The 24,090-nt window shown below is 44.5% G+C and overlaps 1 protein-coding gene and 2 non-coding genes across 3 annotated transcripts in view; 1 reads left to right on the top strand and 2 right to left on the bottom strand.

The window, feature by feature from the left end:
* The window catches only part of TRIM37 (tripartite motif containing 37), a 79,735-nt gene extending 59,167 nt beyond the window's left edge, over positions 1-20,568 (bottom strand). Inside the window, exons 1-5 of the mRNA XM_049772772.1 lie at positions 20,440-20,568; positions 17,475-17,576; positions 8,556-8,596; positions 5,436-5,552; positions 2,745-2,832 (exon numbers count right to left, since the gene is read on the bottom strand). Of these exons, the coding sequence (XP_049628729.1) occupies positions 2,745-2,832; positions 5,436-5,552; positions 8,556-8,596; positions 17,475-17,576; positions 20,440-20,460 (369 nt within the window). The 5' untranslated portion in view covers positions 20,461-20,568. The remainder of the gene's footprint in view (positions 1-2,744; positions 2,833-5,435; positions 5,553-8,555; positions 8,597-17,474; positions 17,577-20,439) is intronic.
* Positions 1,694-1,797, top strand: LOC126027394 (U6 spliceosomal RNA). The gene has a single exon (XR_007502258.1). It is a non-coding gene; the product is annotated as a U6 spliceosomal RNA (small nuclear RNA).
* Positions 3,841-3,975, bottom strand: LOC126030324 (small nucleolar RNA SNORA72). The gene has a single exon (XR_007503104.1). It is a non-coding gene; the product is annotated as a small nucleolar RNA SNORA72 (small nucleolar RNA).
* Positions 20,569-24,090: the final 3,522 nt, after the last annotated feature.

Genomic DNA, 24,090 nt, shown 5'->3' with positions numbered 1-24,090 from the left:
AAAAAAAAAGAGGCTTCAATATTCTGTAAATTTGCAGATGGGTGCAGGTAAATAAAAACAGCTTTAGATTTCTATCTTACTCATCACTAAAACAAGTCTTTAGCACAGTAGGAGATTAAAAGATAATGAAGAGGAAAGCCCAGGGCACAAATTAACATCATAAATGCTAGACTCTATTCTTCCAAGCTACAAACAGTAATCCTGGGACCACAGAAATAACAGCTAGTAAGGCACTAGATTGATCTGGGTTGATCCCTGGCACTAAAAATATCCTCAGAAGCAGGGCCTTCGAGATAGCACGGAGGTAAGGCGTTTGCCTTGCAAGCAGAAGGACAGTGGTTTGAATCCTGGCATCCCATATGGTCCCCTAAGCCTGCCATGAGCAATTTCTGAGCATACAGCCAGGAGTAAACCCCTGAGCGATGCTGGGTGTGACCCAAAAACAAAAACAAACAAAATATCCTCCTAAACTCTAAAAGCAAGCCCTGAGCATAGCCAGGTATGCCCTCACCAAGAGAGAAGGCCACAGAAAGCCCAAACAAATGAATCTTACAAATTCAGTTATAGTTTAAAAACATATATGGGGGAGGAGCGAAGTGAGAGCACAGCGGTAGGGTGTTTGCCTTGCATGTGGCCAACAAAGGATGGACCTGGGTTTGATTCCCAATTTCCCATATGGTCCCCCATGCCTGCCAGGAGCAATTTCTCAGCAGAGCTAGGAGTAACCTGAGTGCTGCCAGGTGTGACTCCCCCCAAAAATATATAATTTCATCAGATAAGTGTCATTAAAAGCCCCGAGCGCACACACACACACACACAAAGTGTAATTTCTTTTTTTTTTGGGGGGGGGGGTCACACCCGGCGGTGCTCAGGGGTTACTCCTGGCTGTCTGCTCAGAAATAGCTCCTGGCAGGCACGGGGGACCAAATGGGACACCGATATTCGAACCAACCACCTTTGGTCCTGGATCGGCTACTTGCAAGGCAAACGCCGCTGTGCTATCTCTCCCTATCTCTCCGGGCCCCTGTGTAATTTCTTAAAGGAGATGTAGTTCAGCAATAGCAGAGCAAATGCCTTGTATGTTTATGTCCCTGAGTTCAATCTCTAGCATGGAGAAGAAAAAAAGGGCAGGAAAGTTTTGTGACTGTCTTATTTAATAAAAGTCCCCAGCCATCAGGGTCAGAGATATAGTACTGTGGGTAGGATGTGCTTGCATGAGGCTGACTCGAATTCAATCCCAGCATCCCATATGATTCCCTGAGCAAGCAAGAAGTAATGCTTGAGCACAGATAGAATTAACCCCTGAGCAGTGCCAGATATAAAAAAAAAAAAAAATGAAAATTTTGTCCGTCTTAGGCTAGCGCTTGCAAAGCAGATGCCTTACCTCCTAGCACCAGCGCTCTAGCCCTAATTTTAAATAAATTTTTTTAAAAAATCTACTTTTGGAGATCAAAAATAACAGACCCAGTGAATATTATCCTTGCTGGAGGTCTGGTCTCAACACCTCGCACCACTTGGAAGTATCCTCCAAGGACCACCAGGTGTTGTTTAAAAATCAAAGAGCAAATAGATACTTTTAAAATAGACTGAGGGGGGGGTACCAGGGAGTTAGTTCAGTGACAGAGCATTTGACCTGCATGTATGAGGCAGTTCATCTCCAGCACTGAAAATAAAATTTAAAATATAAAGAGACGTACTCGCTTCGGCAGCACATATACTAAAATTGGAACGATACAGAGATTAGCATGGCCCCTGCACAGGGATGACACGCAAATTTGTGAAGTGTTCCATATTTTAAAAAAACAACAACAGAGACTATGAAAAGGGAAAAAAAAAACTTTATAAGCCAGAGATATGTTTGTATTTCATCTTATTCCACAAATGTCTAAAGTCGTTGCTTCAATTTGAAAAAACTAAAATTAAAAATCATTATAGGCAGAGGTCGAAGCGATAGTACAGCAGTAAGGCATTTGCTTTGCGTGCAACTGACAAATGCTGGACGAACCCAAGTTCAATCCCTAACATCCCATTGGCATCTCAAGCCTGCCAGGAGTGATTTTTCTCAGCGCAGAGCCAGGAGTAATCCCTGAGTGCCGATGGGTGTGAACCAAAAATAAAACAAACAAAAAAAACAATATAAGTAGAGCATATCAGATCGACTGGTTTTAATCAAAGACAAGACCTCAATCTTTTTTTTTTTTTTTTTTTTTTTTTGGGTCACACCCGGCGGTGCTCAGGGGTTACTCCTGACTGTCTGCTCAGAAATAGCTCCTGGCAGGCACAGGGGACCATATGGGACACCGGGATTCGAACCAACCACCTTTGGTCCTGGATCGGCTGCTTGCAAGGCAAACGCCGCTGTGCCATCTCTCTGGGCCCAAGACCTCAATCTTACAGCAAAATATTTGCAAATTAATGTCTTACAGGTTTCCAATTAAAATGTTTAAGGGCCAGGAATGTGGCTCACTGGTAAAGCACCTGCCTTGCATGTATGAGACTATGGATTTAATCCCTGAAACAGAAAGAAAAAAAAAAAAAACACATAAACTATATAATGAGATGAACTTCATATACTAAAATCTCCCACAGAAAAGTTCTACTAAAATATTGGAATATTTATATCTTTCTCTATAAAATTGATGCACAAAATTTTCATCTTATATTTCACTATTATTTTCTCTACAAATCAAACAACTATTATAGTTCATTCTAGTCACTAAGAAAGTTAAATTTTTTCTGCTCACCATTCCTCCCCAAAGTGCACACTGATGGCAGATACACTTCTTACAAGTCCAGCAAAACACACTAAGTTTTTCGTGGTGATTTTCACATCTAAAAATTATGGGGGGAAAGTTATTGATTAAAAAAATTAATCTTAATAAATTATTTGAGTAAACAGGCCAGTCATTTTAAATGATTACATCTTAGGTTAACATGGTATGCAACATATTCTATAACTTTTGTGAATTAAAAAGTTAGATGTGGACAGAATTTTTAAAGTATTGTTTTCATTCATGCAGTTTATGACAAAGAAAATGCAAATTATTCAATATAAACTGCAAATGTAAAATCATTCCTATCTCACATTAGTTACCAATTCTTATTTTTTTTTTTTTTTTTTTTTGGTTTTTGGGCCATACCCAGCGTTGCTCAGGGGTTACTCCTGGCAGGCATAGGGGACCATATGGGACACTGGGATTCGAACCAACCACCTTTGGTCCTGGATCGGCTGCTTGCAAGGCAAACACCGCTGTGCTATCTCTCCGGGCCCCAGTTACCAATTCTATCCTACTAAATTTTAAGGAAATCAAGAGTATTGAGTATAAGATCAAGTACTGCAGGCAACCTGCTCCAATCTCTGAAATTCTACAAGCAATTCCAGAGGCAGAGTAGGAGTAATGCATGAGTATTGTCCTGTGTGGCCCCCAAAACCAAAATCAACCCCGCCCCCAGAAAAATCCAGATATTCTACATCAAAGCATGAGCTCAGGGGCTGGAGCGATAGCACAGCGGTAAGATGTTTGCCTTGCACACAACCAACGGTTCGAATCCCAGCATTCCATATGGTTCCTCGAGCCAGAGCCAGGAGAAACCCTCGTGCTGCCAGGTAGAGACCCAAAAACAATACAAAACAAAACAAAGAACTTGAGCTCAGCCAATTCAGCTATCATCTGAGCTCTGTTTAGTTTTTAACTGTTCTATTTTCCCCCCTCTGTTGACATGGTGATGCTCGTGTGTTCAGTGATAGTGCTTATAGTGCTTATGTGCATTTTTGTTATGGTGGTCAAGAGATCACACTAAAAAACATTTTGCTAATAGATCTTTCTTTTCTTTTTTATGATTCATCACCATAATTTCTAAGATCACATTATGTAGGTAAAGAACTAGGTCTGGGGACACATGCAAGGTCGTACTAAAGCAAATGTTCAGTCTGTCCTGATTATTACAAAATTAGAATGGCAAAAATATTCATAACAGATCTCTATTTTTAAGTTCTGTTGCTAATGGGGGGTCAAACCCTTTAATTATGTAGTTTGGCAAGAAATCATACGACAGCACTGAGGATTCCAGACAGTGGAATTCATGTTCAAAAATGAGATCTGAGGACCTGGAAAGACAGCACAATAAGATGTTTGCCTTGCATGCAGCCAACCTGGGCTGGACCCAGATTTGATTCCCACCATCCCATATGGTCCTTCAAACTTGCCAGGAGCGATTTCTGGGTGCAGAGCCAGAGCTAGGAGTAACTCCTGAGCATTGCTAGGTGTGACCCAAAAAACAAAAACAAATAAAAAAGAGATCTGCTGGGACTGGAGAGATAGCATGGACGTAGGGCGGTTACCTTGCATGCAGAAGGATGGTGGTTTGAGTCCTGGCATCCCATATGGTCCCCCGCCCTGCCAGGAGCAACCCCTGGGTGCTGCGAGGTGTGACCCAAAAACCGAAAAAAAAAAAAAAAGATCTTCTGAAACTGCACTCAATATATATATCTTCGGAAGCAAATTCAGAATCTCGTGCTTGCAAAGCAGTGAGTGTCTTTATCCCAGTCATTACCAGACTATCTCTCATATAAAAACATATCACTGCTTTTGTTTTCTCACTGAGCCTGGGGACAGCTCAACAGGCTCCCTGTATGCTTAGCATACAAGGCAGCAAAAATTTGATCCCCAGCACCATACAGTCCTCCAAGCACTGAACAAGGAGTTACCTCTCAATACAGCTATGTGTGGTCCAAAAAACCAAACGGGAAAACATTCTCACGGATTACTGAGCTAAAAAGATTATTTAAAACTTAAGAAGGGGGCCGGAGAGTTAGTACAGCGGTTAGGCATTGCCTGGCACAAAACCAATCCAGGACACAGTGGTTTGAATCCCAGCATCCTATATGGTCCCCCAAGCCTGCCAGGAGTGATTTCTGAACGCAGAGCCAGGAATAACCCCTGAGTACTGCCGGGTGTGACCCAAAAAACAAAAATAAATATAAGAGGCAGGAGAGATAGCACAATGAGAGCAGAGAGATAATGCAGCAAGGTAAGGCACTTGATTTACACACACACAACCTGGATTCAGTAAGTTCTCTGAGCCCACCTGGAGTGATCCCTGAGTATAGAGCCATGTGTGAACTTTGATTACTGGGTATGTCCTCCTATTACCTGTCTCCCCCCCTCCCCCCCAAAAAAATTCAACTGGCTAAGCACAGTAAAGCATGCTTTGCATTTGGGAGGCCCAAGTTCCAATTCCTAGAGCCACATGGTCCTTCTTGCCCAGCACCACTGGGAACAACCATCTAGTATGGCCAAATGTGGCCAAAAACAAACAAAAGAATGTCTTACCAAACAGCTATACTTAGACACAACAAAAAAATGCTTACATGTTCACTGACAAAACCAAAGGGTTTTGTATAAGACACTTTAATAAAGAAACTAAGGTCATACTTGTCCTTTTCATTTTCTTCATGTTTGGTAAGACTGCAAAGTTGAAGGGTGTCAAGTTGCTGTGTAACTTCTTCTGCCCAACGACAGTTTACTAGTTCCCGTAGCTGGAGTGGAGCTCTGGAGAGAGAAAACACATGCATATGTACATACAGAATACAATACAATTCCTGAATTCAAATTCAGGAATTTGAAATTACTTCCCAAAATAAATTCACTTCAAATGTTGGTCAGCTAATGATTATCTCTATTAATCTGATGGGGGTATCCTTCTATAGTATACATAAATTATGTTGTACTTTAAGTATCTTATAACTGGATTTGTTTTATCTCAAGATGAAGAAAAATAAATTATCAATTAAAAAAATTGATTACTCAAAATAGTATCATCATATTCACACCATATTATTAAAAAGTTAACAGACCAGGGATCAGAGACACAGTATAGTGGTTAAGGCACTTGTCTTACACATGACCAAACCAAATTCAATCCCTTGCACTACATATGTGCCCAGAACAATGCCAGGAGTGACGCTAAGTTCTGTCAGGAGGGGCCCGCAGAGATAGCACAGCGGTGTTTGCCTTGCAAGCGATCCAGGACCAAAGGTGGTTGGTTCGAATCCCGGTGTCCCATATGGTCTCCCGTGCCTGCCAGGAGCTATTTCTGAGCAGACAGCAGGAGTAAGCCCTGAGCAACGCTGGGTGTGGCCCAAAAACAAAACAAAACAAAAAAAAAAGTTCTGTCAGGAGCAGGTTCTGAGCACAGCTCCAAGAACTCCTGATTTTGGGAGATTTTTTTTTTTTTTGGCCAAAAAAAGTTTCCCCGTACCAGCCAGGAGTAACCCCTGAGCACCGCTGGGTGTGACCCCAAAAAAAAACAGTTTTACTTCAAAATAACCTACCATCAATAACTAAAATAACCAAAACTTGAAACAATCTAACTATCTTTTAATAAGGGCATAAATAAATCTGGTTTAAACAAATTAAGTCAGCTATATTATTCCTTAAGTAATTTTAGAGCAGTATCTTTTTACATATGCTACAGTTAAATATCTTATTTTTAGTAAAGCAAATAACAAAATATCACATATCACTTGTGCATTCTAGAAAAATTATATTTATACTTATCAATATATACAGAAGAATCTAAAATAGATCCCAAAAGCCTAAATTTTTTTTTAATTTATAGATTTCTTTTTTTAATATTTTTTATTTAAGTAACACGATTATAGTTGGATTACAGTCACAAACAGAACACCCCCTTTCACTAGTGTAACATTTCCCCCCTCTCTTTTTTTTTTTTTTTTTTTTGTGGTTTTTGGGTCACACCCGACAGTGCTCAGGGGTTACTCCTGGCTCCATGCTCAGAAATTGCTCCTGGCAGGCACGGGGGACCATATGGGACGCCGGGATTCGAACTGATGACCTTCTGCATGAAAGGCAAACGCCTTACCTCCATGCTATCTCTCCGGCCCTCCCCCCTCTCTAATACCCCCCCCCCCTGCCTTACCATCCCCTGCCTGTATTCGAGACAGGCATTCTACTACAGTTATTTCTAAAACATTTTTTTTTGTTTTTGTTTTTTGTTTTTTGGAGGGGGCCACACCCGTTTTGATGCTCAGGGGTTACTCCTGGCTAAGCGCTTGATAGTAACTCTAGTGCCACCTCTCCAGCCCCACTTAAAGGTATTATTTCATGAAGAGAGGCTGGGGAAATAAAAATCAAGACTTTTTGTGGGGGTAGAGAGATAGCACAGCAGTAGGGCGTCTGCCTTTCAAGCAGCCGACCCAGAACCGATGTTGGTTCGAATCATGGCATCCCTTATGGTTCCTCCTGCCTGTTATTTATGAGCACAGAGCCAAGAGTAACCCCTGTGCTCCACCGGATGTGGCCCCTCCTCAAAAAGAAATCAAGACTTTTTATTTTATTTTTATCAACATTCTCTTGAACATATTATAACACAAGTGGGTACCAATCATGAAATCCAGCTCCTCATATAATTTTTGTTTTGGGGCCACACCCAGCATTACTCCTGGCTCTGTGCTTAGAAATCATCCCTGGCAGGCTCAGGGAGATAAGGGATGTGGAGAATCAAATCAAGGTCTGTCCCAGGTCGGCCATGTGCAAGACAAATGCCCTACTGCTGTACTATCCCTCCGGCCCCCCTTACATAGTTTTTAGCTGTTTTATTTTTTGTTTGTTTGTTTTTTTGGGGGGGCCACACCCAGCGGTGCTCAGAGGTTACTCCTGGCTGTCCACTCAGAAATAACTCCTGGCAGGCACAGGGGACTATATGGGACACCGGGATTCGAACCAACCACCTTAGGTCCTGGATCGGCTGCTTGCAAGGCAAACGCCGCTGTGCTATCTCTCCGGGCCCTTTACATAGTTTTTAAAGCAGAGAGCATACTAATAAAAAGTAGCTCAAGAGGTTGGAGCAATACTACAGTGGGCAGAGCATTTCCCTTGCATGTGGCCAACCCAGGTAAATCCTCAGCATCCCATATGGTTGGTTCTCCAAGGCCACCAGGAGTGATTCCTCAACACAGAGCCCTAAGCACTTCCAGGTGTGGCCCAAAAACAAACAAACAAAAGTAATCTTTTAATAAAGATTCTTTTAATAAATCTTACATTATTTTTCTCTTTTGTTCATTTGTTTGGTTTTGTTCTGGGTTCACATCCAACAATGTTCAGGAGTTACTCCTGGCTCTGAACTCAGGAATTACTCTTAAGAGTGCTTGCGGAAACTATAAAGGATGCCGGAGATCAATCTGGGGGTCGGCTGCAAGCAAAGCAAGTAACCTACCCTACTAAAAATTAAGGACAGTAACTGAACCCAATCAGGCCTTCATATATACAAAGCATAAAATCTACCACTGTTACTTCCCCACCACTTCACATGATTTCCAAATTTAGGAAAGCAATGAAATTTATTTAACACAATGCTAGCCAGATAAATAAATCCTCAATTCTTTTTCATGAGATTGCTTTTTTTTTTTTTTAAACTAAATTTGTAAGAAAAATATGGAAGAGTAAAAGAAGAACTTTATGAACTAGGTAACAATCTAACCCTATCACGTAAATATTTTCTAAATTTAAGAAGTATTATAACAAAACACTTACCGGCAATGAGGACATTGAGCTCTCTGCTCTGTCAACCAACGCTACAAAGCAAAACATATTGTGATTGTACAGATAACATTAATTTTGTACATGTTCAATTATAAGTTATGCAACAAATTTAATGAGTTTAACCCTATAGTGCCTGTATTAATTATAAAGTTACTTACAGAAATAGAAGCAATCTACTTTCACTTACTTATCAAGGACAAACTTTCAAAGGGACAGAATTCAGACCAAAATAGTTAAAAAGCTCTCACAGGGCCAGAGGAAAAAAATATAAGGGTTGAACCCAGAGAGATAGCACAGAGGTGTTTGCCTTGCAAGCAGCCGATCCAGGACCAACGGTGGTTGATTCGAATCCCGGTGTCCCATATGGTCCCCCGTGCCTGCCAGGAGCTATTTCTGAGCAGACAGCCAGGAGTAACCCCTGAGTACTGCCGAGTGTGACCCAAAAACCAAAAAAAAAAAAATATATATATATATAAGGGTTAATGAACTTGTTTTGCATGCAGCCAACCCTGGTTCAATTCCCCACACTAACAGGAGTGATCCCTAAGAAGAGTCAGGATTAAGCCCTGAGCACAGCTAGTTATGGCACAAAAACAAAACCAATTTTCTTTCTTTTTTTTTTTTTTAGTTTTTTGGGCTACACACATTTGATGCTCAGGAGTTACTACTGGCTAAGCACTCAGAAATTGCCCCTGGCTCAGGGGATCGAACCTCGGTTCTTCGTTGGCTAGCATTTGCAAGGCAGACACCTTACCTCTAGCGCCACCTCGCCAGCCCCACAAAATCAATTTTCATAGGAAAGATAATGATCTGAATCTCACAGGACAAAGGTATAAATCTTTGGGCTGTTCAGTGTGGCCCAAAAACCAAAAAAACAAACAAAAAACTTAATTAGAAAAAAATCTTAAAAATCAGGGCCGGAGGGGCCGGGAAGGTGGCGCTAGAGGTAAGGTGTCTGCCTTGCAAGCGCTAGCGTAGGATGGACCGCGGTTCAATCCCCTGGTGTCCCATATGGTCCCCCCAAGCCAGGGGTGACTTCTGAGCGCATAGCCAGGAGTAACCTCTGAGCGTCAAACGGGTGTGGCCCAAAAACCAAAAAAAAAAAAATATATCAAGGCCGGAGAGATAGCATGGAGGTAAGGCATTTGCCTTGCATGCAGAAGGACGGTGGTTCAAATTCTGGCATTCCATATGGTCCCCCGAGCCTGCCAAGAGTAGCCCCTGAGTGATGCCAGGTGTGACCCCAAAACAAACAAAAACAAAATAAAACAAAAAAATCGGGGCTCGGGCCTGGAGAGATAGCACAGCGGTGTTTGCCTTGCAAGCAGCCGATCCAGGACCAAAGGTGGTTGGTTCGAATCCCAGTGTCCTATATGGTCCCCTGTGCCTGCCAGGAACTATTTCTGAGCAGATAGCCAGGAGTAACCCCTGAGCACCGCTAGGTGTGGCCCAAAAACCAAAAAAAAAAAAAAAAAAAAAAATCGGGGCTAGAGTGGTGACACAAGTGGTAGGGCGTTTGCCTTGCTATGCACTAACCGAGTCCATATAGTCCCCCAAGCCAGGAGTGATTTCTGAGCACATAGCCAGGAGTAATCCCTAAGCATCACCGGGTGTGCCCCAAAACAAAAAAATCTTATTAAAACTATCTTAAAAATAAATCGTGGGCCCGGAGAGATAGCACAGCAGTGTTTGACTTGCAAGCAGGACCTAAGGTGGTTGGTTCAAATCCTCATGCCTGCCAGGAGCTATTTCTGAGCAGACAGCCAGGAGTAACCCCGAGCACCACCAGGTGTGGCCCAAAAAACCAATATAAATAAGTAAGTAAATAAATAAATAAATCGTAAGAGGCCAGAGCAGTGGGGCAAGCTGTAAGGAATCTGCCTTGCGCACACTAGCCTAGGACAGACCGTGGTTCGATCCCCTCCCCCTGTCCCATATGGTTCCCCCAAGGCAGGAGTGATTTCTGAGCACATAGCCAGGAGTAACCCCTGAGCATCACCGGGTGTGGCCCAAAAACAAACAAAAAAATCTTTAAAAATGAAGTAATAACATTTCCCACTCCATTCTCAAAAATAAAAGACAGTAGACTTTTTTTTTTTTTGGTTTTAGGTTTTTTTGGGTCACACTGGGCAACACTCAGGGGTTACTCCTGGCTCCATGCTCAGAAATCACTCCTGGCAGGCTTGGGGGACCATATGGGATGCTGGATTCGAACCAATGACCTTCTTCATAAAAGGCAAACACCTTACCTCCATGCTATTTCTCCGGCCCCAACAGTAGACTTTTTTTTTTTTTTTTTGTGGTTTTTGGGTCACACCTGGCAGTGCTCAGGGGTTATTCCTGGCTCCATGCTAAGAAATTGCTCCTGGCAGGCACGGGGGACCATATGGGACGCCGGGATTCGAACCGATGACCTCCTGCATGAAGGGCAAATGCCTTACCTCCATGCTATCTCTCCGGCCCCAACAGTAGACTTCTAACTAATCTAACATAAAATCAAAAATGGGGATGGTGGTAAAAGCACATAAAAGAGCTTGCCCTGCACACAACAGAGCAGGCTCAATCCCAGCACTCATAATGTCCCCTGAGCCTGGCCAGGAGTGATCCCTGAGCCCAGAGCCAAGACTAAGTACTGAGTATTGGTGGCTGTAGTACAAAAACCCAAAATATAATAAAATCATAAATGGGGCCAAAGAGCTAGTACAAGAGTTAAGGCTTGCCAGATGTGGAGGTACAGCTCTGGAGGCCAATGAACCAACAGGATTGGCCCAAGTAATCACTTGAAGGGTCTGAGCAACATTGCATCCACAGGCCCTCAATGAAACTACCAGCCCCATTTTTCCAGTACTGCCAGAAGGGGCTTTTGAGAGGCATCCCACCAAGAAATACTAAATTAAGTCTAAGATACTGTTAAAATCCTTTTTATGAAAGCAAACTAATTTTAGGTAAATAAATATGTGTTATAAATTAAATATGAAATATTAAAATCTTTTCATTGGTCTAGAGACAGTACTGAGGGTAAAGTACTTGCCTTGCATATGACCAACCCCAATTCAATCCACAATAACCACTATGGTCACCTGAGCCTCACCCAAAGTAAACCCTGAGAACTGTAGGATATGGTACAAAAACAAAAACTTTTTTCTTTTCCCTTTTTTGGTTTGTGGGTTACACCCAGTGGCGCTCACAGCTTACTCCAAGCTCTGCACTCAGAAATTGCTCCTGGCAGGCATGGGGGACCATCTGGGAAACCGAGATTCAAACCACCATCTGTCCTGGGTTGGCTGTGTGCAAGGCAAATGCCCTACTACTGTGCTATCTCTCTGGCTCACAAAAACTTTTTTCATATCTTAAGAGTTCTATAGTTCAGGGGCTGGAGCAATAATACAGCAGTAGGGCATTTGCCTTGCACGTAACCAACCCAGGATAAACCCAGGTTCGATCCCTGGCATCCCATATGGTCCCCCAAGCCTGCCAGGAGCGATTTCTGAGAGCAGAGCCAGGAGTAACCCCTGAGCACCGCTGGCTGTGCCCCTACAACCTTGTAAAAAAGAATTCTGGGTCCGGAGAGATAGCATGGAGGTAAGGCGTTTGCCTTGCATGCAGAAGGACGGTAGTTCAAATTCTGGCATCCCATATGGTCCCCGAGCCTGTAGACCCTGAGCACTGCCGGGTGTGACCCAAAAGCCAAAAAAAGAAAGAATTCTATAATTCTGTTTTTCTGGAGATGGAGGGCAGGACCTGGGGCCACAACCAGCAATGATCAGAGGCTATTCCTAACTACATGTTTAGGAATAATGCCTGGAGGGGCCGGGCGGTGGCGCTAAAGGTAAGGTGCGCCTGCCTTGCCTGCGCTAGCCTTGGACGGACCGCGGTTCGATCCCCCGGTGCCCCATATGGTCCCCCAAGCCAGGAGCAACTTCTGAGCACATAGCCAGGAGTAACCCCTGAGCGTTACCGGGTGTGGCCCAAAAACCAAAAAAAAAAAAAAAAAAAAAAAAAAAAAGGAATAATGCCTGGCATTGTTAAAGAGACTACATACAGTGCCAGGGATCAAGCTGGGACAGTGAGATGCAAAAAGCAAGTGCCCTAATCCCTGTACTATCTCTCTGGCCCCTAGTTCAGTAAACATATATGTAACTTGGTTTATTAGTGAATAATAGAGCTACAGAATCTAAAATTCTAGCAATCATATACAGTAAATATATGATGAAGATACAAAGATTCTAGATACCGTTTCAAAAACAGTAGCTCTATGATTAAATGTTTTACTTTTTAGTTCTCTTGTGAATGGATCATAAGAAAATGATAATCCTATACAAATGTGTTCTCAGTGTCTGCTATTTATCACTTTCCATTTACATTTTAAAGATATAATTTACTTACTCAAATAATTAGGGGGAATTTTTCCAAAAAAAACTTAAAGGATGGGACCAGAATAATCACACAATGGAGGAGTTTGCCACAGCCAACCCAGGTTTGATCCCTGGTATCCCCAGGAGCAATTTCTGAGCATAGAGCTAGGAGTAACCCCTGAGCCCTGCTGGGTGTGACCCTACCCCCCAAAACAAAACAAAGATAAATATTATAGGAGCAGAATGGTGGCACAAGTGGTAAAGCGTCTCTGCCTTGTGCGCACTAGCCTAGGACCTAAGACAATCCGAGGTTCGATTCCCCAGCAAGCCAGGAGTAACCCCTGAGTGTCACCAGGTGTGGCCCAAACCCCCCCCCCCCCAAAAAGATAAATATGATAAAGACAAAAAGGAACTTTAGAGCAAATATAATGCTAGAAGGAAAAAGGAACAGAAAAGTGTCCCTTTTCAGGGCCAGAGAGATAGCACACCAGTAGGGCGTTTGCCTTGCATGAGGCCAACCCAGGAAAGACCCAGGTTTGATTCCCAGCATCTCATGGTCCCCCAGCCTGCCAGGAGCAATTTCTGAACGCAGAGCCAGGAGGAACCCCTGAGCGCAGCTGGATGGATGTGACCCAAAACAAAACAAACAAAAATCTCTTTTCTTATCCCTCTTCTTTATTCTCTCCCCAATTTTACTTTCTTACTTAATAACCTGAAATGTTATTTCCTTCATCAACAAAAGCAAGACCTGGATCAAATTTCTTCCTCCTAAACAGTGCAAATCATAGCTTCCATCCAGAAATGGTCTCAGTTCATGACTCTCTAGTTTCTTTTCTTTTTTTTTTTTTGGTTTTTGAGTCACACCCAACAGCACTCAGGGGTTACTCCTGACTCTACTCTCAGAAATCACTCCTGGCAGGTTTGGGGGAACGATATGGGATGCCAGGATTTGAACCACAATTTTTCTGCATGCAAGGCAAATGGCCTACCTCCATGTTATCTCTCTGGCCCCTCTAGTTTTATTTTCTATCTCACCTTAGAGGCCATGCAAACTTCAGTACAGAGATCAAGGGACTTAACTTCCAAGTGTGTGCTTTGAACAGCCCCAGCATCACATATGATACCCTAAGCACAGCCAGGGATGACTCCAAAACAAAGGAGGAAAATAAGTGGAGTCCAGAGCAGGAGAGATGGTACAGAGCCAAGGTCTTGGATATATCTGAAATGGTACAAAGAATCACAGGAGGGCCCGGATGGATAGCACAGCGGTGTTTGCCTTGCAAGCAGCCGATCCAGGACCAAAGGTGGTTGGTTCGAATCCCGGTGTCCCATATGGTCCCCTGTGCCTGCCAGGAGCTATTTCTGAGCTGACAGCCAGGAATAATCCCTGAGCAATGCCAGGTGTGGCCCAAAAACCAAAAAGAATCAGGATACAGCTCTTGAAGTCCTCAAGCATGGTGATGTAGCCCTGGAGCCCTCTCCCTCCTCTAAGAGCCACTAGAATGGCCCAGGTAATCACTACTATAGGCCCAAGCAGCAGAACATCCTCAGCTGCTCAGGCCCACACCAAGAATCTCAGAGGTCCCTTCACACTCCCCTGCATACAGTTTAGGAGACTCCACCTACCCTCCCCAAAAACGCTGAGTCCAGTTCCAAAATCAGCAGGGCTCAAGTGACAGTTCAGTGGGTAAGGAGCTTGTTTTTGACAGAGCTGACAGGTATTCAATCCCCTGTACCTAATTACAGTCCCCCCAAACTACAAGGAGTGACCCCTGAGTACAAAGCTGACATAAGCCCTGAGGACTGTCATGTGTGACCCCCAAACAAAATAAGCAACAAAACAAATTTTTTTTTGGCTTTTGGGTCACACCCGGCAAAACTCAGGGGTTACTCCTGGCTCTTCGCTCAGAAATCACCCCTGGCAGGAATGGGGGACCATATGGGATGCCGGGATTCGAACTACCGACCTCCTGCATGAGAGGCAAACGCCTTACCTCCATACTATATCTCTGGCCCCACAACAAAACAATTTAATTAATCAGAGATAGGGGCCGGGAAGGTGGCGCTAAAGGTAAGGTGTCTGCCTTGCAAGCGCTAGCATAGGACGGACCGCAGTTCGATCCCCCGGTGTCCCATATGGTCCCCCAAGCCAGGGGCGATTTCTGAGCGCATAGCCAGGAGTAATCCCTGAGCGACAAACGGGTGTGGCCCAAAAACCAAAAAAAAAATAAAATAAAAAAATTAACCAGAGATAATTTAATTTCTTTACCTTCAGAATGTATAAAACATAGTGATATACATTAGATGCTTTTTATTTCCTGGGCCACACCCTGTAGTGCTCAGGGGTTATTCCTGTTCTGCACTCAGAAATCACTCCTGGCAGGCCTGGGGGGCCATATGGGATGTCGGGGATTGAACTGGGTCTGTCCCAGGTCACCGCATGCAAAGCAAACCTCCCACCAATGAGTTAACACTCCAGCCCCATTCATTAGTTGCTATTTTTAATGCCACAACCTCCTATGACATCTTATTATCCACATTTTATAGCTGAGTGAATGAGACTAAGAAATACTGAGTTCCTTGGTTGAGTGTAAAGAATTAGCCTGGGATAAAAGTAAGGTCTTTAATTTATGGTATAGAGGCAAAGAACAAAAACTCTTTTTATTTTTGGGTCACACCCGGCAGCATTCAGGGGTTACTCCTGGCTCTACGCTCAGAAATCGCTCGTGGCAGGCTCAGGGGACCATATGGATGCTGGGATTTGAATCACTGTCCTTCTGCATGCAAGGCAAATGCCTTACCTCCATGCTATCTCTCTGGCCCATAGAACAAAAAATCTTAAACCAGATTTTCTGAAATAAAATTCAGCTCCATCATATGCTAGATGTGTGACTGGAAGGAAATTACCTAAGTGTTAAAGATAGTATTCTTGACAAAGGACTCATTTCTCTTTACAGAGAAATTTTGAGGTGAGAAATTATTAAATAGCTCTGATTTTTTTCTATAAAGAAAGCAATCTGGGCCCGGAGAGATAGCACAGCAGCGTTTGCCTTGCAAGCAGCCGATCCAGGACCAAAGGTGGTTGGATCGAATCCCGGTGTCCCATATGGTCCCCCGTGCCTGCCAGGAACTATTTCTGAGCAGACAGCCAGGAGAAACCCCTGAGCACCGCTAGGTGTGGCCCAAAAACCAAAAAAAAAAAAAAAAAAAAAAAAAAGCAATCTACATGGAGATAAGGCATTTGCCTTGCAATCAAAAGGTCGGTGGTTCAAATCCCAGCATCCCATATGGTCCCCTGAGCCCGCCAAGAGCTAAGCATAGAGCCAGGAGTAACACCTGAATGCTGCCTGATGTGACCCCCCACACACAAAAAAAAAACCGAAGCCTACTTTAAAAAAAAGAAAAAAAGGAATCAATCTACATAATAACAAGTGGGCAGGGAAGTTAAACTGTAGGTTAAAGATATGTGCCACGGAATCCCCGAGTCCATAATAACCAAACCAAGTTCTTCCGTTACACATTTCTAAACTATCTTTTTGTTTTTGTTTTGTGTTTTTGTTTCTGTGCCAAACCCAGTGACATTCAAGTTACTCCTGGAAGTCTTAGGGGACCATACGGGTCACCCTCCCCACTGTGCTATCACTCCAGCCCTATCTCCATATTCCCTATCAAACAAGTTTAGTTTTTATTTTCAACGACTTTTATAAGGACCATATCTAACGATGCTGAAAGCATATAATATTGGAGATCCAATCCAGCTAAAGCCATTTTTTATAGGTTTATTTGTTTATTAATTGATTGGTTTTTGGGCCACACTTGGCGATACTCGGGGGCTACTCTGCTCTATGCTCAGAAATCTCTCCTGGCAAGCTTGAGGACCATATGGAATGCCAGGAATCCAGGAATCCAATCAGTCCATCCCAGGTAGGTCCCATGCAAGGCAAATAAATGCTTTATGGCTGGGCTATCTCTCTGCCCCCCCTCCCCAGCTTGAGCCTATATGTGTACTACCAGATGAGCTCTGTCCCTGGCCCCAACATCAGTTTAAATTCTCAACATGCATCACAGAATCATAGTAGTTACCTCTTTACAACACTACATATTCTTCAATATATTCACAAAAGCCCTCCTTCCTCTGGGTTATATTCAATCTCTAAATGAAAGCTTTTTGTCATTACCTTAGTGTCCCTCAACCTGAAATATAATGTGTGCAAGCACTTTACAAACAGTTATTAAATTTAGGACTAAATACACTAACATACATGTATGCTAATTATCATTTGATGTTTATTCACCACTAGTGGTCTTGTTATCAAAGAACATTCAGTAGGTGGAAAATAAAAAAATCAAAAGGTTAGATTCAGGTTCGAAGAATCCTTCTTACCAGCAGGAGTAGCCATAGCTGGGGTAGTCCATAAGCAAATATACAAAAAAAAAAAATCCTTTAAAAGACAGTCTTAAAATGCTATATATAAACAGAAGGCTTTAGAAAAAATGGTTATTTTCTACAAATTATTCTAGATATACTAGATCATGTAAAATGAATTACACTTACCCTGATACAGCTGAAACAACAAAGCTTGGAGCAATGTGGGCATAGGCGTGCATCCCGCAACTTCTCCATACAAATGAAACATCTGAAAACTTCCGCAATGCTCTGAAAAAAAGATAAAAAGGCCACATTATGCCACTGAATCAGTAAGTAAAAACCATATTAAAAAAAAAAAATATATATATACATACACACACATATGTACATTTTGGGTTTAGGACCACACCCAGTGGTGCACAGGGGTTACTCCAGGCTCTGTGCTCAGAAATTCCTCCTGGCAGGCTTGGGTGGAGGGACTAATCATATGGAATGCTGGAACGGGTTGGTCCTAGGTCAGCTGAGTGCAAGGTGAACTCCTGTGAACTCCTCTGCCCCCTACTTAAAATAATAAATTTGAGGGCCAGAGCAATAGCACAGAGGTAAGGCATTTGCCTTGCACACTGCCAACACAGGACGAACTTCGGTTCAAATCCTGGCATCCCATATGGTCCCCCGAGCCTGCCAGCAGCGAATTTCTGAGCAGCAGCCGGGAGTAATCCTAGAATGGACGCAGGGGTGTGAACCAAAAACCAAAATAAATAAATTTGACAACTACACTCATTTTAAGCTCATAACATGTGCTTTAACTATATTTCGTAACAGGACTTGGTCAGACAACGTCCATAGCAATCGCCTGAAATAAGTGTTTCCTTTTCCTGAAGCTTCACAACAGTTTTATGATAAGGAATGGACAAAAAGCACAGGTTTTTGCTTTTTACTCAGAAATTACTCCTAATGATATACTGCAACCATATGGATGCCAGAGATCAAACCTGGGTCAGCTACCTTGGTACAAGGCAAGTGTTATACTCAGTGAACTATCTTCTCTCCCACCCTGATAATGCAGGTATGTTTTCATGAGTTATAATGACAACAATGTGGACAAGGCCAAAATGTACAAATACTAACTTATCCGTTAATAAGAGTAGGAATTCAGTTTTCAAATTTATGATACCTCAAATATGCTTCAGAAGTACAACAGAGGGCCAGAGAGATAGAACAGTGGGTAGGGTGTTTGCCTTGCACTCAGCCGACCCGGGTTCAATCCCTGGCAGCCCATATGGTGCCCAATGGTGCCCCCTCCCCCAGTCTGCCAGGAGTGATTTCTGAGTGCAGAGTCCGGAGTAATCCCTGAGAACCATCAGGTGTGGCCCAAAAACAAACAAAAAAGACAGTACAACAGAGAGCCAGAGCGATTGTACATTAGGTAGGGCATTCGCCTGGCATGGGGCCGACTCAAGTTCAATCCTCAGAATCCCGTAAGGTCCCTCGAGCCTGCCAGGAGTTATTTCAGAGTGCACAGCCAGGAGTAACCCCTGAACGCTGCTGGGTGTAACCCAAAAACCAAAAAAAAAAAAAACAAAAAAAAACAAAAGAAAGATAAAAGACAATCTAGATTGTAAGATAGGATCAGCAATATGAGCTGTTTCTTCCCCTACAATTTCTACAAAGGAGGAAATGATTTACAATATTTTTGCAATTAAAAAGAAATCCTGGGGCCGGGCGGTGGCGCTGGAGGTAAGGTGCCTGCCTTGCCTGCGCTAGCCTAGGACGGACCACGGTTCGATCCCCCGGCGTCCCATATGGTCCCCCAAGAGCCAGGAGCAACTTCTGAGCGCATAGCCAGGAGTAACCCCTGAGCCTCACAGGGTGTGGCCCAAAAACCAAAAAAAAAAAAAAAAAAAAAAAAGAAATCCTTAGGGGCCAGACTGGTAGTACAGCCAGTAGGGCAGCTGTCCTGCAGGCACCTGACCTGGGTTTGATCCCTGACACCCCAGATGGTCTCCCCAAATCCAAGAGCAATCTCTAAGGGCCAGGAATAAGTCCTGGGGCATTGCAGTGAGTAATCACCCCCCAAATTTTACACAAATAAAAAAAATCTTTTTTAAAAGATGCATGTCCTAATGTCAGAGTCCAGAAACATACATTTCTGCCTTGAAATCAAACCCTAATTTGAACCTCAGAATCTTTTCTGGGCGATTGATAATTTTGGTGCTAACACTATAAAAATGGGGGAAAAAATAAATATGCAAACTAGAAAAAGGGCAAAAGTATTTGCCTTTGCAAACCGCAGGTCCGTCAATAAGGCAAATAAGAGTCAACATAAAATCATTCTTCAATATTTTTGCAGTCCCAATATTGACTTCCACTGAGTTGCAAGTAAAATGAAACTCTCCTCAAAACCAAGAAAAAAAAGTCACCTCTGTGATACTTTCCAATGGAGGCAATCAAGGTGAAAAATGACAAATTTGATCCTTAAAAAAAAAAAAAAAAAAAGCTGTAGAGAGGGTCAGTTAACGTTTAAACCGTTGACTGGATTGGAAAAAACTAAAACCTGACATTATCGTCGGATGAATTTTGATGTGTATTTAGGGTCCCGAGTCTTGTAAAATCTCCCAGCCATTTGCAAGCACAGCCTTTGAGCTAGAAAATAATAACAATCATTATTATTAATTAATTATGCTGAATAACATTACATCCGTCAACCTGACACCCAGCAAGTGAGCCAAACTGCGGTGGGGGCGACCCCATTCGCATCATCATCATTATTATTATTATTATTATTGCATCCGCCAACCTTCAAAGCATCAAGCCCCCAAAAGTGGCCCAAACGGGGGAGACCCCCCAGGCCCATGCGGGGCTGGGCTAGGCGAGGCCCCGCGAGGGCGGGCGGGCGCGGGTGCGGGTGCGGGAACGCCGGCGTCTGCAGCCGCCCGCAGCCCCAGAGGACCGCAGAGGCGGCCACCCGGCGGGCCAGCTCTTCCTCCACGGCGGCGGGGCGGGGCGGGGCGGGTGGGGTAGGGTAGGACCGGACCGGGCCAGACCCGACCGGAGGGCTCCGACCTGCGCCGGACCAGACCGGACGGGGCCGGGGCCGCGGAGGGGGCGGGGCGAGCGACCTCCCCCTCCCTCCCCCGCCCCCCCTCACCTCCACGCTCAGCTCATCCATCGCCTCAGGCTCTCGGCGGGGCGGCCCTCGGCGCCCCCCGCGGTCCGTCGCCGCCGCCGCCGCCGGACGCCCGCCCGAGCTCGCCAGGTCCGAGCGCCGCGTCCCCGACGCACGCACGGCGGCCCCCACGGGCCTCGTCAGGGGGCTCCCACGACGCCCGGCCCACCTGCGCGCCCCATCGCTCCCGGCGCTAGCGCCGCTTCGCCATGTTCCTTCCGCGCGCGACGGAGCGAGGGAGCGGGGCGACGAAGGGAGGGGGAGGGCGAGCGGCGTGCGGGCGGGGCGGCCGGGCGGCTCAGTGGGCCGGCGCGTGCGGCCACCGCCGGCTCGCCCGCCTCTGCCTAGCGCCGCGAGGCAGCCGCGGCCCACGTGACGCGGACGCGCTCTCGAGCGCAGGAGGTGCGGCGGGAACGAACTACCTCGCCAACCGACACCCTCGGTAACCAGGGGCGCGCGCGCGGCACGCATGCGCGCGGGGCCCGGCGGGGCTTCGGCAGCCGCGCGAGGGGCGGGGCACGCACGAGCCTGGCTCCCTCGCTCCCGTTGCTCGCTGGCTGGCGCAGAGCTGCGCAAGGCGCCTTGGGCCCCAGGCTCGCCGCGCAGTGGGCGGCCGGGTTGGCGCGTTCCTCTCCGGCGGCCCGCCCACCGCTCGCCGGCTCGCGCGCGCGCGAAATATGGATCCGCCCGGGTGCCTGCGCCCAGCGCGCTGCTGCCACACCCCTGGATTTTTCCGCCTTCTTTCCTAGCGTCGGGGAGCTGAGCTGGAAGCCCGTCATCTCCCAGGGGGCTGGGATCGCGATGATGGGGAAGTCGCGAACTTCCAAGGTTCACCTTTGGTGTTGATGTCCGCCACAGTCAAAGCCCGCCTGTGACTGCCAGCCTACATTTATCTCTCCCCCAATTCCACCTCCCCCCGCCTCGCGTTTAGTTTTGCAAGCCAAGGGCTTTTGTCTTTCGATACTGTCAATTCCCTAGTTTTGGTTCTCGTTGTGCTGCAGGTGAGATCGTGGTATGTATGTCTTTTTCTCCCTTTATCTTAACCCGATCACCTCCAGTTCCATCTAAGTGGCAGCAAATTGCATGACTTCCTTCCTCCAAAGAGCATAGTATTCCACTTTATATATTTCTCTTCTTTTCGTTTTGGAATCTTGAACACCTTGGGGTGCACAGGATCTATGCTATTCCCCAAAGTGCTCAAGGGCCCACATGTGGTGCCAGAGAGGAACGTGGGTCCTGCATGCAGGCCAAGCGCCTTGATCAACAATCAACTCTGGCCCACATCATAAAATTTTTCCGCAGCCAAAGTCAATGGTATTCTGGGGGACTGTATGAGTTACTGAGATTGAACTGGAGTAGACCACGTGCACGGACAGCAAGTGTCTCAAACCTTGGTACTCTCTCCAGCTCTTTAAAGATATTCAGTAATCTGCAGGTTTGGCAATTATTTTTTTGGGGGGGGGCCACACCCGGCAGTGCTCAGGAGTTACTCCTGGCTGTCTGCTCAGAAATAGCTCCTGGCAGGCACGGGGGACCATGTGGGACACCGGGATTCGAACCAACCACCTTTGGTCCTGGATCGGCTCGCCGCTGTGCTATCTCTCCGGGCCCAGGTTTGGCAATTAAGGCAGTTTGTCCTAGTCTTTTCAGTGCATTCTAAGTTCTGTGTATATAAGTATCATTTATTAAAGGATTGCTTACTAAATGCCAAATATACTTTACATTTTCATTATACCATTTCATTTATACCATTTATACATTTATACATTTCACTATACCAGGGGCTGGTATAATACAAGTTAGAGCCCTTGCCTTATACGCAAGCCAACACAGATTCAATCCGGGGCATCGCATATGGTTATAAAGTACCACTAGGAGTGACTCATGACTGCAGAGCCAGGAGTAACCAGAACATCACCAGGTGTGACCCCCAAAACAAAATATGGTTGTTTCCATAATGTCTGAAGCACTTAAGTAGTTTACACAAGGTCACAAGGGAATTTTTATTGTTTTATTTCGGAAATGAGTCGCATAAGCAGCACAGGCTGGAATATAGGGATTCACAATAAATCTGTGTATCCCGCAAATGTGACCCCAAGAACAATCTTTTTTGTTGTTTGGAAAATTGGAGCCTTGGGCTACATCTATCTGGCTTAGTAGTCAAGGATCATTCCTGGTGAGGTTTAGGAGACCAAATTTTCCGTACCATCTCTGGATATGGGTAACTTGACCTCTTAGTGTATAGATACTAGTCAAATAACTTTCCTATAAGCCTATTAGTTGGTTGTTGTGAATGTACTATTGTAAATAATCCTGTGATTAACTTTTTTGTTTTGTTTTTGGGCCACACCAGTGATGCTAGGGTTAATCCTGGCTATGCACTCAGAAATCACTCCTGGCTTGAGGGACCATCTGGGACGCTGGGGGATAGAACCCTGGTTCATCCTAGGCTGGCGCAGGCAAGGCAGATGCCTTACCACTTGCACCACCACTCCAGCCCCTGTAATTAACATCTTTGAATCAAAATTTGGCCCTACTTTGGACAATGACTTTGAGTTATTTGAAAATAGAAGTACACATTATATGTTATATAAAACTGGCTAGTAGTTGCCAGTACATTTTTGTATATCTGTACTATATATATATGTATATATGTATATATATATATATATATATATATATATATATATAGTTATTCAGGTTAACAAAATAAGGAAGAACAACCTAAAACAGGATAAAGAGAAGAGTTCATGATCGTAAACATTAGTTAAGTGAAATATTGGAGGGGGAATGTGTCACAGATAAGCAAGTTTTATTAGAAATGTGATCATATCTGCAATTAAAATTAACATCCAAAATTAATTTTTATTTTTTCATAACCATTAATTTCCAAGGCACATTCTTATATGATATATATGAAAATCTTTTTTTTCTTTTTGAGCCACACCCAGTGACGCTCAGGGGTTACTCCTGGCTATGTGCTCAGTAATCAATCGCTCCTGGCTTGGGGGACCACATGGGACACCAAAGAATCGAACCGTGATCCGTCTTAGGTTAGCGCATGCAAGGCAAATGCCCTACCACTTGCACCACCTCTCCGGCTCTAATACATATGAATTTTTTAAAAACATCATCCCAGTCATACAAGAACAAATGCAGTATAATGTTGAGTCTTCTTTATGTAAAATGACAAAATTTAATTGTGTATGCAAAAATTAAATTGTGGAGTTGGAACCACAGCTGTGCTCAGACTTACTCTTGCTCTCTACTCAGGAATGACTCCTGTCAGTGCTTGAGGAAACATATATGTTGTCAGGGGTCAAACATGAAACAGATGCAGGCACCTTATCTGTTATAGAATCTCTCCTGCACAACATATAGTTTTTTGGGTTTGGGGCCACACCAAGCAGTACTCAGTGCTTACTCTTAGCTCTGCACTCAAGGATCACTTCTAGCAGTGCTCAGAGAACCACCCGGGGTGCCCTACCCACTATACTACCACTTGGGTCCAACATGATGTTTTTGGTTTTGTTTTAATTTTTTTATTTTGGGTCACATCTGGCAGCGCTCTAGGGTTACTCCTAGCTCTGCTCTCAGAAATTGCATCTGGCAAGCTCAGGGACAATATGGGAT

The sequence above is a fragment of the Suncus etruscus genome, chromosome 1 (genome assembly GCF_024139225.1).
Source record: "Suncus etruscus isolate mSunEtr1 chromosome 1, mSunEtr1.pri.cur, whole genome shotgun sequence".
Taxonomy (NCBI): domain Eukaryota; kingdom Metazoa; phylum Chordata; class Mammalia; order Eulipotyphla; family Soricidae; genus Suncus; species Suncus etruscus.
The sequence above is the reverse complement of the archived record's forward strand: the minus strand, read 5'-3'. Positions and strand labels throughout refer to the sequence as shown.